Source organism: Saccopteryx leptura, chromosome 3 (genome assembly GCF_036850995.1).
Source record: "Saccopteryx leptura isolate mSacLep1 chromosome 3, mSacLep1_pri_phased_curated, whole genome shotgun sequence".
Taxonomy (NCBI): Eukaryota; Metazoa; Chordata; class Mammalia; order Chiroptera; family Emballonuridae; genus Saccopteryx; species Saccopteryx leptura.
Window position 1 is genome coordinate 99,785,127 of NC_089505.1, and position 15,688 is coordinate 99,800,814.

General features: G+C 40.8%; 1 protein-coding gene across 2 annotated transcripts in view; it reads left to right on the forward strand.

Annotated features, from left to right (window-relative positions):
- Positions 1-15,688, forward strand: part of KDM1A (lysine demethylase 1A) — a 61,536-nt gene that overhangs the window by 34,524 nt on the left and 11,324 nt on the right. For both annotated transcript variants that reach the window (XM_066375390.1, XM_066375391.1), the window contains 6 exons: positions 392-486; positions 10,097-10,239; positions 11,000-11,090; positions 12,180-12,314; positions 13,018-13,091; positions 14,948-15,059. In XM_066375390.1, the coding sequence (XP_066231487.1) occupies positions 392-486; positions 10,097-10,239; positions 11,000-11,090; positions 12,180-12,314; positions 13,018-13,091; positions 14,948-15,059 (650 nt within the window). The remainder of the gene's footprint in view (positions 1-391; positions 487-10,096; positions 10,240-10,999; positions 11,091-12,179; positions 12,315-13,017; positions 13,092-14,947; positions 15,060-15,688) is intronic.

Genomic DNA, 15,688 nt, shown 5'->3' on the forward strand with positions numbered 1-15,688 from the left:
ACACAATGAGAACTATACAGCCACTAAAAATAGGTAATTCCATGTTTGCCTGAAAGGATGTCCACAGTTTATTGCTCAATTGTAAAGAGAGATTACAAAACAATACGTATGTATTGATCCTTTTGTGTATGTCTGTAATTTTATGCATATCAAATCTAGAAGGATCTGTAATAAAATGTTAACTTTGTGGGATTATAGGTAATTTTTGGCTTTCTTTGTGTTTATCTTACACATTTGTTTTACTTTGGGCATTTTATACACACACACACACACACACACACACACACACAAGCTTAGATTATTTTAAATTTGAGTAAAAATATTTTTTGCTTAGAGGTTTTTGTTCTCTTTTCATAGATATTTTGAATTTAATCATTTGAGTTTTTCCTAGGAGGGAACCCCATGGCTGTGGTCAGCAAACAAGTAAATATGGAACTGGCCAAGATCAAGCAGAAATGCCCACTTTATGAAGCCAATGGACAAGCTGTAAGTTGAGGACAAACAGAACTTTACAAAATTTCTTAGGTTCAGTTGAAAATAATTTGGGGGGAAAATATGTGTGGGTGACTATATACACATATACATATGAACTCTGAGGGCAGAAATGACGTGACTTTTTCTGATTGTTCCTTAACTCTGAGCTGTGGAGGAAGGGATTATTATTGTATATTTGCAAATGTATATGTCTGTTTAAGCATTTATCTTTAGATGTTTAATGAAGACTAGCTAGATGTTAATCTTTTTATTTAGCGGTGACCACCTATTTCAAGAGACCCATGTAAATGAGACGTGATATTTCCTTTCTTTATGTTGTGGCTCCCATCATGTGCTTTAGCTCTGTGTGCTCTTTATGACTTCAGTTTTGTGTTTATAGGCTAAAGTTTTTAATGGCCTAGTAACCAAATGGTGCTACCTAGCTGATGCTTATGGTAGGTACTTGTTGACTCAGACGCATAGGAGCATCCTTTACTTAGTATGACAGAAGCATGGAAGCGATGTTCAGTTTGGGAGAGTGACAGTATTTTAACAACTGTGTGATAGGCTTAGATTGTGTAAGTCAGTTCAAATTTTTAGGGGTGAGTGAAATTCAAATGTTTGTATTCAGCAGAATTTTTACCAACTCCCATATCAGGAGTAAGAGTATCTACAATTCTGAGGAAGACCAGTTTAGCTACTCTTACTAAAAGTGGTGAGATCCTAACTTTAAGATCCATGGGACATCTTAACCTCTCCCTATATACCTTTAAGCTTTATGGGGCTCATACCAGAGAAGGACAGACTTTCAGGGAATGCCTTGGTTCCCGTCTCCACCATTCTGGATCCAAATTTTTCTTGCAGAGCTTTTGGGAGGTGGAGTGGGGTGGGTGGGGGCAGCCTTCTGGCAGAATTAACAAAATAGAATGAGAGAGATTAAAAAAGAATGAAGTAGAGGTTAACTCAACAATTCAATAAACTTTTAATACTCTACAAAGTTATATAAAGGATTATAGAATTGAATAAGACAGTCCTTGTTATGTAAGACACCACAGTGTCATGGGACTTATGCACAAATAATTATTTCCCAACTTTATTATGGAAATTTTCAAACATTCAAAAGTAGAAGGAGTACTGTAATTGACTTTTTACTTTTCCATGCCAATCTTATTTCATCCATCCAGCCCCCTTATGGTCTCTGGAGTATTTTAAAGCAAATCACAGTCAGTCAACAAGTATTTATTGAACATTTGCCAAAATCTAGGCCCAGTTCTAAGCACTCAAGGGGCTTACGTTCTAGTGACTCCAGATACCAAATTAACTCAAGAACATGGACAATAACAGCAGTCATTAAAATCGAAGTGATTTTGTTCCCACCATATTACTCATGTGTGTTCCAGTAACACAAAGACAGGGCAAATTTATCAAGGGGTAGGTAAATTGCTACTGAAGAGCCAAGGGGGAGAGTCTCTGGAAGTAGGTGTGGGTAGAGTGGGGAGAGATTTAGAGGGATGAAGAGGAGAGCATATGTGAAGGTAGCTTTAGTACTTTAACATGTAGTTGTAAAGGGAAAGGCATTGGAGGCAGAAGAAAGTTTAAATCTAAGAGAAGTCTCTGAAGAGGATGGGATTATAATGGCCAGGGGCCAGTGATACAAAGCCAAAGTTTAGGGTGGAGGCTGTTGCTTACTAGGCTGATTTGTAGGTTGGGACTTCACAAGTTCTAGAGTAGGGGAAGTAACATGGACAGATAGGTATTTTAGGTAGATAGGCAGTGGTGTAGAGCAGTGGTTCTCATCCTTTTTTGGGCCATGGACCAGTTTAATGTCAGAAAATATTTTCATGGACCGGCCTTTAGGGTGGGACGGATAAATGTATCACATGACCAAGACAAGCGTCAAGAGTGAGTCTTGGATGGATGTAACAGGGAATCTGGTCATTTTTAAAAAATAAAACATCGTTCAGACTTAAATATAAATAAAACAGAAATAATGTAAGTTATTTATTCTTTCTCTGCAGACCAGTACCAAATGGCCCACAGACCAGTACCGGTCCGCGGCCCGGGGGTTGGGGACCACTGGTGTAGAGAATGTAGTGGAGGGAGCAAAGCCTCTAAAGTGGATGTTACATTAGTTCTCAAGAAGTAATGGAATCTAGGACTTGGCTGGGTTGTTGAGTGGATAGAGAGTCATCCTAGCATGCTGAGGGGAGGTCATGGGTTCAATCCCCAGTCAGGGCACATCCGAGAAGCAGTGAGTGCACAACAGCTAAGGGAAACAACAGGTTGATGCTTCTCTCTCTCTCTCTTTCTCCAAGCAATGGAAAAATTAAATAAATAAGTAGTAATGGAGTCTACAGCAAGGATTATTACTGATTATTGAGATATTCTTTTTTAGATTTTCCTGAAAGAAGAGCACCTGGATTCATTTAGTCTGTCAGTAAAAGGAAAGCGCTTTATTTGGTAGAGCTATCCAGAGAAATTTTCTGCTTTCTTCGTATTAGATAAGCTTTAACACATTTTTTAAAAAATTTGTTTCTAAATAGTATACCAGTATTCCCCTCAAGTGTGGCCTGTAACCAGCTGCCAAGCCATGAACTAACTGTTGGTTACCACTGTGGGTTGAGGTGACTGGCTGGCTCCAGAACATAGACAGACTGCATCATCAACCACATTGTTCGTTTAGATGATAACTTTTTTTGGTAGCAAGACTTTCTCACTGAAGGAAGTTATGTGTTAATTTAGGTTCTGGCATAAGCTCCTTATCTCACCAGGATCAGCTTTGAGTAGCACTATAGTAAACAGCTGTTAAGCAGGTATGTGGTTTTCAGCACTTTGTACATTGGAATATTTTTCCAAGTAAAATTTGTAGTTGTCATTCAACTCTAATCTTTATAGAAATTTCCAAAGTTGGGATGTTTCTATTTGGTTCAGTAACCAAGTAATGAGGATTCTTTAAGCATTCTTAAATTTGGGGGAACATTCTTTGTAGTATTGAGTTCCACCTGCCTAAGTCAGTCACTTAATCCTGAGGTGTGTTAATGTTTCTGTTATCTTACTGTTCTAGTAGTCTAGCTCAGAGTATGAATGGACAACTTTAACCAGAAGACTGGTTTTTAGTTTATAGAACAAGCAATAAGAACTTATAGCCCCATTAATTTATGCTTATAATTGCAGTTATGTTGCATGGCTTTAGAAATCTAAGGAGTGAGTAGGTGAGTCGCTTCATTCTCTCATTTGTAGGAGAGGAATCTAAAGCTCAGACTTTAGATTTTTTGTTTGTTTGTTTGCCTAAGGTCTTTATGTAAGTCAGGAGGATGTAGAGCTAGGATCTGTTGCCTGAGGTTCCAACTGAAAACCTTCTACTTGTTTTGCTATGCCTATCTGATATTTCAGGGAAGGTGGGGACATGGGTCAGTGTGAGCAGATCTATGACCTGTATGCATCAACTGGGTCTCCTTTTCAAAGAGCTTTCTTTTAAGAGTTACTCTAAGAATGCAGCAAGGTTCACCTAGATGGACACTCACCCAGCCATTGACATTCTTCAGTAAACTGTCCAATGTAGTGGGGTGGTAGCCCTCCATTATTTGTGGACAGCCTTGGTGGAAAAGAGGGTGATTTGATGGTTCTGTTGTTAGTACATAGAAATAAATTCTCATCCTCTACAAGTCTAGCAGTTAACTCAGATATAAATATTATCCCTTATATGTCTTAGGACACATCACCATACTCAGCCATTTTGCTGCTATAGGGAAAAAAATTATATAGGAAGTGGTTTTTGTTTTGTTATCTTGTTATTTAATCACAATTACAAGAATCTTTGAAAGAATTTACTTCTCTGTTCTCATTGCATTGACAGCTAGAATATTGAGTTTCTGTGTTTGTTTTTGACAAGCTTATTTTGTGGCTCTGAATATTAGAACAAGGGTTTCCCTATTTGGTTCTAACACAAAATATCCCTGTAAATGGAAGTATCGTCCAGCTATGAAAACAATCAGAGCTATTATAGTGGCTGCCATCAGACTGACTGAAGATAGAGTTATACTCTGAACTGTATTTGAATCAGCTTTAAGTGGATGTGGAGAAGGTTGGGAAATAAGATAACATTTCAGGAACGTTTTGGGAGTCACCAGTGAGGTGACTCAAAACATGGATTGTTGGGCCGGATGGGGGAAATGACTGAATGTTTTCTGCATCTCCTGTACACCAGCCATAACTCAGGGGCTTTAGATTCTAATTTTGTTTTGGCTTCTTTTGAATATTGAAAAGGTATCTTAATCAAATTTCTGCAATACTGTAGCATTCTGCACAGGACAAAGTGAGTTGTTACCAAGTGAGATCCAAAGATTCAGAAACTACCTGGAAAAACATACTGATTTTCTTGAATGGTTTAACTTTTATAAGGAAGAAAGATAACACTTGAAAGGTAACAGATGCCAGGTCTTTTACAAAGACCATTCATTACCTGGATGTACTCAGTACCTACCATAATGTAGCCAGTTTTTATCTGTATCCATGTAGAGTGGTACTTAGGTTATTAAACTTTTGACACAGGCCTGTTGGCCTTTTCCGTTTTCATCTTCCTTTGTGGAAACATCTCTGGTATCTTGAAGGCATTCTTAGCTCTTTAAAATCATGACTGCCAATCCCTGCTTTTTATAAATATAAAACCCTCTTGCCTTCCTTCCTGTAATGTTCCTGAAGTTGCAAAATAGGTATTTTCCTCTCAAATATAGTTACAATACTGTCTTTGCTTTTCTATACTGTGTTAATTTATTATTTAACAGGAATTTACTGAGTGTCTCTACAGTATGCAAGAACTGCTGGAGTATCCCTTAGATACTTAGACACGCTGTGTGTGCCTTCTCCACATAGCCTAGTCATTGCTTTAGGAAAGTCTATATTTATATTATCTAAAAAATTCTCTGAGTTTAAAGGTAACAGCCTTGATTTATGGAATCACATTGAATTTTATTTGAATTGAGGATATACTTGACCTTATTCTCCCTTTAGAGATAATAGCCATTATCTCATTTTCGTTAGTTATTTGGGAATCTGAATTAGACACTGTTCAATTGTAAATTTCTTCTTCCAAGTTTTACCAGAGGACCTAATCTTAATCTTTTGCTTTTATCATAATTCTGGAAGTGCATGGGGATGGGAGAGGTAGAGATTGACTGTGGCCTCTGTTGGCCACATTTGGCCATTACAGCTTTTTTCAAAGTTATTTTCATTACAGTTATTTTCTTTGTGAGGAGTTCTCTGGCCAAATCTCAGAACTCTCTGTATGCAGAACCTAGCTGCATTAACTCCATTCTGCTCTGCCGCTTAAGAACTTGTGCAGACTAGAAGTGAGATCAAGTTTTTGAAGACCTACAGAGTTTGTGGTAAACGAATGCAACCAGAGATAGGACTAAGGAAAGTTGTCCTTTCTTTGAGATGACTTCTTACAGGATTAGGGACCTGTTTAGAAAGTTGCTTGACTCTCCCTAAATACTGAGTGGGCTAGATGTGTGGGCTGCCCTCCCTCAGCCATGCTCAGGGATGGTCCATACCATCTACAGTGACAAAGCAGTCAGGATTGTGCCCATTTAGAACAGCTGGACTTGCTAAATTTTCTTAGTCATGAAGGAACTGTTTATCTGGAGCCTTTCATAGGGAAATAATTGGCTTTGAAAAGTCATCAAAATCGGCCCTAGCCAGTTGGCTCAGTGGTAGAGTGTCAGCCTGGCGTGCAGGAGTCCTGGGTTCGATTCCCGGCCAGGGCACACAGGAGAAGCGCCCATCTGCTTCTCCACCCCTCCCCCTCTCCTTCCTCTCTCTCTCTTCCCCTCCTGCAGCCAAGGCTCCATTGGAGCAAAGCTGGCCTGGGCGCTAAGGATGGCTCTGTGGCCTCTGCCTCAGGCGCTAGAATGGCTCTGGTTGCAACGGAGCGACGCCCCAGATGGGCAGAGCATTGCCCCTGGTGGGCATGCCTGGAGGATCCTGGTCGGGCGCATGCGGGAGTCTGTCTGACTGCCTCCCCATTTCCAACTTCAGAAAAATACAAAAAAATAAAATAAAAGTCATCAAAATCTTTTTCAAGTGATATCCTTTTTGTTCAATTCTTTACTATAAAACTGTATCAATGGTCCTTTCCAAAAAAATCTGCTTGCTTTTTAGTTTACTATAACATGTTCATGCTGTGTTGTAATATAGAAATCCAGCTGCTATCTAACGTGGTGCTTAGCCCTGTGTAATTATTTGCTGAATTTTTTCTCTAGATGCAGTTTAAGAATCTAGAATAGAATGGTCAGATAAAACTAAAATTATGCATATTGTGTTTTGAGATTTGCCAATACTTTAACCCTTTTCTGTAATTTATAGAACTAAGAATTCAAGGGTTGTCACCAAGGGGAAAGAAATCACCTGAAAATAGGTATTTAGGGGGGTGCTTAAAGATCATCATTTGCAAAAGTTCTTTTCATTGTCGGTATGACATGTAGTACATTATATAATTAGCTTAATTTTAGAAACCAATTCAAAATTTAAATATCAAGATTCAAAATTTAACTATATCAACAATACATTTTGGTTTTCACCCAAAGTGATGAATGAATACGTATTTTGCTGTTTTCCAAATAATCCTTTCATTTCAAAGTGAAACTTTAAGGTTAATGGAAAAAAATTCAGGTTTCAGAGCTATCTTTGGTCTCACTGGCAACATTCCTACGATTGTTGAGGCAGAGAATGGTGGGGCCTGGCAGCTGACTTGGTCGCAGTTTCCAAGGCGGCACCTCGAGTTAGAGTGGTGTACCGGAGACGCGGGCGTGCCATCCTGATGGCAGTCAGTCATGGCAGCACATTTTGGTTTGGTGTTTGTTCGTTTGTTGTTCTTGTTCTTGTTCTTTGTTTCTTTTTCTCATTTATTACGTTTGCTTTATTTCTCACTGCTTTCTGATACCAGCTCCCTTTACCATGCCTCTCCTCCCAAACTGCCTTTAGTTTGCCCATTTCTGTGCCCTGATGTTCCCATTTGGTCTCCGTACAGTCTGTTCCCTGTTTCCCTGGTGGTTGCAGCTTCCGAGCTAACAGAATGCTTCTGTCATGCTGTGTGTTTAAAGCCTTGATTTTACTGCTGTCATACAAAACTGAATTTGATGTGGCTGTTGGGCTGTTATTTACAGTTTATTTCTCTCTCTGCTGCACTGGTTAAAAGGACACTGTCAAGGTATTTTTTTCATAATTTTTCAAATCATTTTCCTCACTGTTTACAATAACCCATTAAAAGCTTGAAACTTAAATCTTTCCCTTCCAAAGGTCCTCTCCATCATACATTCACACTGGTTTGTTGTTGTAGATTTGCGCCTATATGTTGGGCTGGTGCCATTTGAGTTTTTGTCATTGAAAGCGCATGTAAAACGTCAAGTTTTTTTGTGGGGGGGTGTGGGTGGATAAAGGGGGAAAGTATAATGAATCAGGTGGGCTGCTCAGCAAACAGAGGGAAGAAACAAAAGGTCAAATTTGGTCCCTTTAACCTTGACAGTGTCCCTTTAAATATTTCTCTACCACACAGTGGACCCCGGTTACTGAGCCTGAGCGCTGCGTATTTTTCACTCTGAACTTCCCTATGTGACTGTCCCCCTAGCTGCAAAGATTAAAGCTCATCTGACGCCAGCCATCCATTCCACACTGGGAGAGCTTTAATCTCTACCGTTGGCACACTTGTATATTGGCACATTCTGCCCTTTTGTAGAGGCATATGTGATCTGGTCCCTCTCGCTGCTATAGCATCCCGTTGCGCGGCATTTTAGAGGCCACACATAGAAATACGGTATCACCTTTTGTTCTCTAGGAAAAGCAGTCAGCACATTGCATCTCTGATCCATTAAGATCTCATAACTGTCGATACCAGTTGAAAATGTGATTGTTTCCTTTTTTAAAGGTGCACCAAATTTAGTTTCTAGAACCACCCTTTTTGTAGCATTGTTGCAGGAATTACACCAAGCAAAATTTCAGTTGCTTTGAGCTGCTCTATATATGGACATCACATTAATGCGGAAAAGTGATGAGAAAGTAAATGAAATTTCTGACAAGACTGTCTCTTCCATTAGCTCTGATAGCTGCATAATCAGAACAAGTAGGGATGTCACCAAGAGCTCCTTTCTTTGGCCTTGGAGTTGAATAGGAGGTCAGATGTGTTTAATCCACTGAGTCCCAAGTACTACCCTGATATATAAATGGCACCAAGCATCCAAAGCCTGATTTTCTGCCTTATTTCTCAACATAAACTAGAAGATTCTCAGGGTTTATATTTCTTAGACTAAGGAGGATTCTCTAATTCATAAAGGTTTTTTTGATCTCTCCTGTGTGTGGTCTTTTAGAACTCTATGCTTTAAAATACAGTTTTGATTGAATCAGTTATGGTGTCTCATATTTATAGCTTCAGGGGACAGTTGCAGTCCTTTCTGCTTTCTTTTTTTTTTTTTTTAATGCAGATTGTACCTTGAGCCACATTCTTTTTGCCACCTCATGGCTCATATAGTTACTTGTGTGACTTATCAGTGAAGAGACAGAAGCTTGTGCTTTGAAGTCATCTGTTTAATTGGGAAGGGCAAAAACTGAAGTGTTTCAAACAAGAGGTAGAGTCTCATTGTGATCTTGTCCACAGTCAGTTATCTCTGATTACAAAGGGTCACTTCTCCTCAGCCTTGGTGTTTATTAGAACTTTAATGTTTTTTCTTGTTACCAATTTTAAGTTGACTATAAAGTGAAATTTATATTTTAAATTCTATTTCCCAGGAGATGCTTAGCCTTTTATGGCAAGAGAAGCTTGCATTAGACATACTTTTCCTTCTCTCACTGCTTTTAGGAAGACAGTATTAGAATTGCAGACACAGTTTACTTGGGGGCTGAATTAAGTCGTAGCAGAGGGATTTGTGTCAGCTAACTGATGGTTTCAGTGGCAGGGGCACAGCAGGGACTAGGAGCATGTCTTGCAGCTTGATGATCAGCTCTGCAGTCTGTTCTCTTCCTCCACGATAGAGAGCCAGACCTGGTACCTCAGTCACTCATAATCTGAGCTTTGGACATTCAACTCTGAACTTAATCGGTGCCATAAAACACTGTTGCCCTGAAAATTAATAGCTTATTAATAGCCATGAATTTCACTTCTCTCTTTCCCACTCCCACCTAAAGTCTTTCATCTTTGAGGGGAAGCAGATACTTGGGCTTTTTATTTGTCTATCTTGCCCTTTTTCTGGAAGGTCCGCAGGTGTGTTGACACAGATTTTGTTCTCTAGGGTTTTTCTAGCTATTGTTTGCATGTCTGCCCAGTTTATCTCAGTGCATGTCAGCTTCACACTTCGGTTAGCATCCGTGTGGTTCCCAGGGCTGTTCGCAGAGGTGGAGTCCCAACTCTGAGGGCAGAATTGGGAGAGTAGGAAAATATCAGTGCCAAAAACATTTCATGTCTCATTTAATGCAATTGACCACTTCATAGAAAAGAAAGTTTGACTCATTGTTCTCAAAGGCTTCCCCTTTGAGATACATGTATTGACCTTTTAATCTGTACAGTGTTTGTGTTTTCATGGATGGTTATGTTTAGTTGTATAAGGACCAACTCTGCTATACTTCGGATTTTCAGGTTCCTAAAGAGAAAGACGAAATGGTAGAGCAAGAGTTTAACCGGTTGCTAGAAGCTACGTCTTACCTTAGTCATCAGCTAGACTTCAATGTCCTCAATAATAAGCCTGTGTCCCTTGGCCAGGCATTGGAAGTTGTCATTCAGTAAGTACTTTGATACTGCTTGTTGTCTAGTGAATTCCATTTAGAGATGTGCTATTTTTAAGTTTTCCATGAAGTCTTATTTGAGCTGATTTTTGCTTATTTTCATGTGAAATAGTTAAATCTAAAAGTAAAATTATCTAAACCCTGGCCGGTTGGCTCAGTGGTAGAGCGTCGGCCTGGCGTGCAGAAGTCCCGGGTTCGATTCCCGGCCAGGGCACACAGGAGAAGCGCCCATTTGCTTCTCCACCCCTTCCCCTCTCCTTCCTCTCTGTCTCTCTCTTACCCTCCCACAGCCGAGGCTCCATTGGAGCAAGGATGGCCTGGGCGCTGGGGATGGCTCCTTGGCCTCTGCCCCAGGCACTAGAGTGGCTCTGGTCACAACAGAGCGACGCCCTGGAGGGGCAGAACGTCGCCCCTGGTGGGCGTGCCGGGTGGATCCGGGTCGGGCGCGTGCGGGAGTCTGTCTGTCTCTCCCCGTTTCCAGCTTCAGAAAAATACAAAAAAAAAAATAAATAAATAAAAGTAAAACTATCTAAAATAATTGCATGATATGTAAGGCCCCTCTCAATTCTAAAGTTCACTTTTATGGCATTAAACTATATTTAACAAAGCCTAGAAAATAGTTTGCCACCAACCAATGTTCTCGATGCAAAATATTAGAAATTGCAGTGGGCCTTGATACTCTTGAATGTTTTTGATTGATACCAGCCTTAAGTCGCAAAGTGGGCTGTGTGACCAGGATATACAAATTGTCTCTTAGGTTACAGGAAAAGCATGTCAAAGATGAGCAGATTGAACATTGGAAGAAGATCGTGAAAACTCAGGAGGAATTGAAAGAGCTGCTTAATAAGGTAAAACTCTGTTTATTTTCTTCACAGTTTGAGGTGCATCAGTGAAGGGAGGCTTTAATTGAGAAATTTTGGAAGCACCGGGACTCATTATTCTTAAGAAAAATGACGAGCAGAAGGTGCTGTTTTACCTGTCAGTCCTCGGTGCGGCATTATTGGTAAATTGTTGTTAGGTGCCCTTTGGCTATAGCAAAGCTGACCCAGTGCCCTCTGCTGACTTCTGGGACGAGAGCAAAGTCAGCTTTCCTGGGGTCAAGTTCCCATTTGTAAGGACAACATGTCAGCGGCCAGGACCAAAATTCATTGCATTGTTATTTCACCTGTGCCAAATGGTCTGTGTTTTGAGGGCTCTTCACCACCACCCTCCAGAGCCCCAGCTCCAGACTAGGAGACTGTGCTTCCTCTCGTCCTCCCCGCCACAGACATAGCAGCAGCTTAGGGAGGAAACTAGAGGTGGGACTGCCCCAGGGGGGTTAGCAGAATCTGGGTGCCTCCTGGGCGAGCCTCTTGCCTCGTTTCTTCATCCTATCAAGTGAGGAGGCTTTAGTACCCCTTCATGACTGAGATATGGATGACATGAGAAGGGTGGCCAGCTGCCATGGGGCCCCGTCTCAGGTCTTAGCTGTCACCTAGTGCTCTGTAGCGGCATCAGCAACCTGACCAGACTCACCTTGGGAACGGTTCCTTCCAGGGCTTTGTGTGGTGACTTGATTCTTTGTATATTTAAAAGACAAATCATGATCACTTGTTTCCCAAAACAGGGTTAAGTTGGTGGTAGTTTGTTTTTCCTGGAAATTACATTAATTTCTGTGTGTTTATATATACATATATATATTTTTTTTTTTTTTTTTAATTAATGGGACACTCCTAGTTAACTCATTTGTTTTAGAAGGCAGAATCAATCTTACTATGTAATAGTGATGTGATGTCTCTATGTTGCTCCACATAGGGTTTTTCCCTTTTCTAAAATGTTATGATACAGAATTCCAAGGACTTGTTATAATAACAGTTTAGGGGAGGAGCCGAAGCATGTGATTTAGAGGTGGATCATATCACTATCTGGAATGGTAAATTTGCATTTTTCTCTCTTAGATGGTAAATTTGAAAGAGAAAATTAAAGAACTCCATCAGCAATACAAAGAAGCATCTGAAGTCAAGCCACCCAGAGATATCACTGCTGAGTTCTTAGTGAAGAGCAAACACAGGGATCTGACTGCCCTGTGCAAGGTGTGGTATACATGCATACATGCCCAGTTGCTTTCACTTGGAATCCTAAGAAATAGCCTAGATCTGAGGGACTCCGGAAAGGAGAGAGCCACCAGCCAGCCACGGGTGCCTGCAGTAGGAAGAACAGGGTTTGGTACATAGGAGCCACGGGGACCTAATGGGTTAATCTGGTTTGAAATTACTTTTTCTGCAGAATTCCTACTTTGTTTTCACAGTCTCATCCTTTAGCTTTCTTAATCTCATTTAAGCCCTTTTGTATAGTTCATCCTTGACGGTTTAGAATAATTCTATAATGAACATGGACTCCCTAGTCATTTGGAGTCAGATTACCTAGTTGAAATCCATAACTTAGTCTCTCCTAGCCATGTGACCTTGGGCTACTTAATCACCTCATCTGTGACATGGAGTTAATATAACTCACTTCTAAAGGATCTGCAGTGCTTACTCCGTGCTGGGGACGTGGTAAGTGCACAGGGCGTGGTAGTTGCTGTTCTTGGCCTGCCACCCCCAGCCTTTATTTCAGGCTCACATTATAACTTGTTTCCAAGAGCAACCATCCCTGAGCCCTGACCCAGCCTTCAGCTGAGATAATGTGTAGATATGATCTGGGCAGCGATGTGGTCTGGATGTTACATTTTGTGGTATAAATAACTAGGTGGGTCTCTGACCCATCCAGATCAACTTTGTTCTCTTAATTTATCAGGAATATGATGAATTAGCTGAAACACAAGGAAAGCTAGAAGAAAAACTTCAAGAATTGGAAGCCAATCCCCCAAGGTAAGAAAAACGTACAGACATTCAGAGAGAGCTAGCTTTTACTGTTCTTGCTGTTAGATATAGAGGGCAAATTATAAAGCACTATGGTTTGGGTTATGTTCAATGAATGGAATATAAACTGTTTCATGAATGGAAGATACCTGTATAGTATTAGTGCATATGGACTACAGTTTACCCTTGAACAACACAGGTTTGAATTGCTTGAGTCCACTTACATGTGGATTTTTTTCAGTAAATATATTGGAAAAAATTTTTTGGAAATTTACAACAACTTGAAAAACCTTGACAACAGCCACACAGCCTAGAAATCTAGAAAATATTAAAAGTTAGATATGTCATAAGTGCATAAAATACATACACACATATTTTCCTTATAATTTTCTTTTCTCTGGTTTACATTATTACAAGAATATAGTCTACAATACACATAACATACAAATATATGTTAATTGACTGTAATTTATTGGTGAGGCTTCCTGTCAACAGTAGGCTATAAGTTTTGGGAGAGCCTGACCAGGCAGTGGCGCAGTGGATAGAGCGTCAGACTGGGATGTGGAGGATCCAGGTTCGAGACCCCAAGGTCGCCAGCTTGAGTGTGGGCTTGTCTGGTTTGAGCAAGGCTCACTGGCTTGAGCCCAAGGTTGCTGGCTCGAGCAAGGGGTCACTCGATCTGCTGTAGCCCTCCCTGGTCAAGGCACATATGAGAAATCAATCAATGAACAACTAAGGAGCCCCAGTGAAGAACTGATGTTTCTCATCTCTCTCCCTTCTTGTCTATCTGTCCCTATCTGTCCCTCTCTCTGACTTTCTCTGTCTCTGCCAAAAAAATAAATAAATAAACTACCTTTCAGTATATCGTTTTAAAAAAAAAAGTTTTGGGAGAGTCAAAAGCTAACCCAGGTATTTGGAAAGGGGTGGTTGTCAGTGCCCTTAACCCTGAGTTGTTCAGTGGTTAACAATGCTTCTAAAGTTCTTAAATCCCCTAGTCTTGTGTTTTAATGTGTAGAAGTATCTTTTATGAAGATAGTCTTTCTCCATAAAATCTGATATTTGAAAATGTAGTAAATGAAAATGGTCTTTGAGTGGCATAGAAGGTTGTATTGCTTCAAATTCCCATAATTCTGGGGAGTAGGATAGCATTACACTTTACTTCCATGGGTTTTGACATTGAATAATTAATTAAGTACTGATACTGTGCTCCGTATTGCGTCTCCCCTCCATGCAGGTCTACTCTGTTCTGTAGTCAGGGGTGCTACCCACTTTTGCCAAAATGCCCATGCTTTGTTTTAAAATAAAAAAACAAAATTTTTATAATGAATATGCTTAATAATACAAGTTAATCTTATAAAGAAGTCTTTTCTTGGCCTGACCTGTGGTGGCGCAGTGGATAAAGCGTCGACCTGGAAATGCTGAGGTCGCCTGTTGGAAACCCTGGGCTTGTCTGGTCAAGGCACATATGGGAGTTGATGCTTCCTGCTCCCCCCCCCCCACTTTCTCTCTCTCTCTCTCTCTTTCTCCTCCCCTCCCTCCCTCTCCCTCTCTCCTCTCACCTCTCTAAAATGAATAAATAAAAAGAAAAAAATGTTTTAAAAAAAAGAAGTCTTTTTTTTTCCCCCAGACAGACGAGGCCTGATTATAATTTGCTTTGTGTAGAGAGCATGGCACTGTAGTAGGCACCAGGAATATAGGGGTTAATTAGATAGAGCAGGTCTTACTTTTTGACTTAGAATTTCTTCATATAAGGCACAGGTGTAGGTTCAGGTTGGCATGCCGTGACTGAGATCACCACATCAGCCCAGAGAGCACTGCTGTAAAGTTCTCTAATAACCTCCCACTCCTGTCTTCTTGTTTTGCAGTGATGTGTACCTCTCGTCAAGAGACAGACAGATACTTGACTGGCATTTTGCAAATCTTGAATTTGCTAATGCCACACCTCTTTCAACACTCTCCCTTAAACATTGGGATCAGGTAAATTCCTTTATTGTTTATTTCAGGTGTCCCCAAACTATGGCCCATGGGCCGCATGCGGCCCCCTGAGGCCATTTATCCGGGCCCTCCGCACTTCCGGAAGGGGCACCTCTTTCATTGGTGGTCAGTGAGAGGAGCACTGTATGTGGTGGCCCTCCAACGGTCTGAGAGACAGTGAACTGGCCCCCTGTGTAAAAAGTTTGGGGACCCCTGGTTTATATGTTGCATGTCTTGGAGAGGGCTCTTAAGAGAAACTGTGTATTTGTATGTGTGTTTCTAAATAGCCCTTATTAAGAAAGCTAATTTACATTCAATAAAGCTCACTTATTTTAAGTGAACGGTTTGGTTTTGCCAAACTTAATTAGTCATGAATCATCACCACAGTCAAGAATAGAATGTTTTCTGCCTGGCCAGGTGATGGCACAGTGGAAAGGGCTTCGACCTGGGATGCTGAGGACTGACCCAGGTTCAAAACCCCAAGCTCACCAGCCTAAGCATGGGGTCGCCAGCTGGAGCGTGGGTTCATAGACATGATTCTATGGTCCCTGGCTTAAAGCCCAAGGTCGCTGGCTCAGCTGGAGCCCCACCCCCACCCCACCCCACCCCACTCTCGGTCAAGGCACCTATGA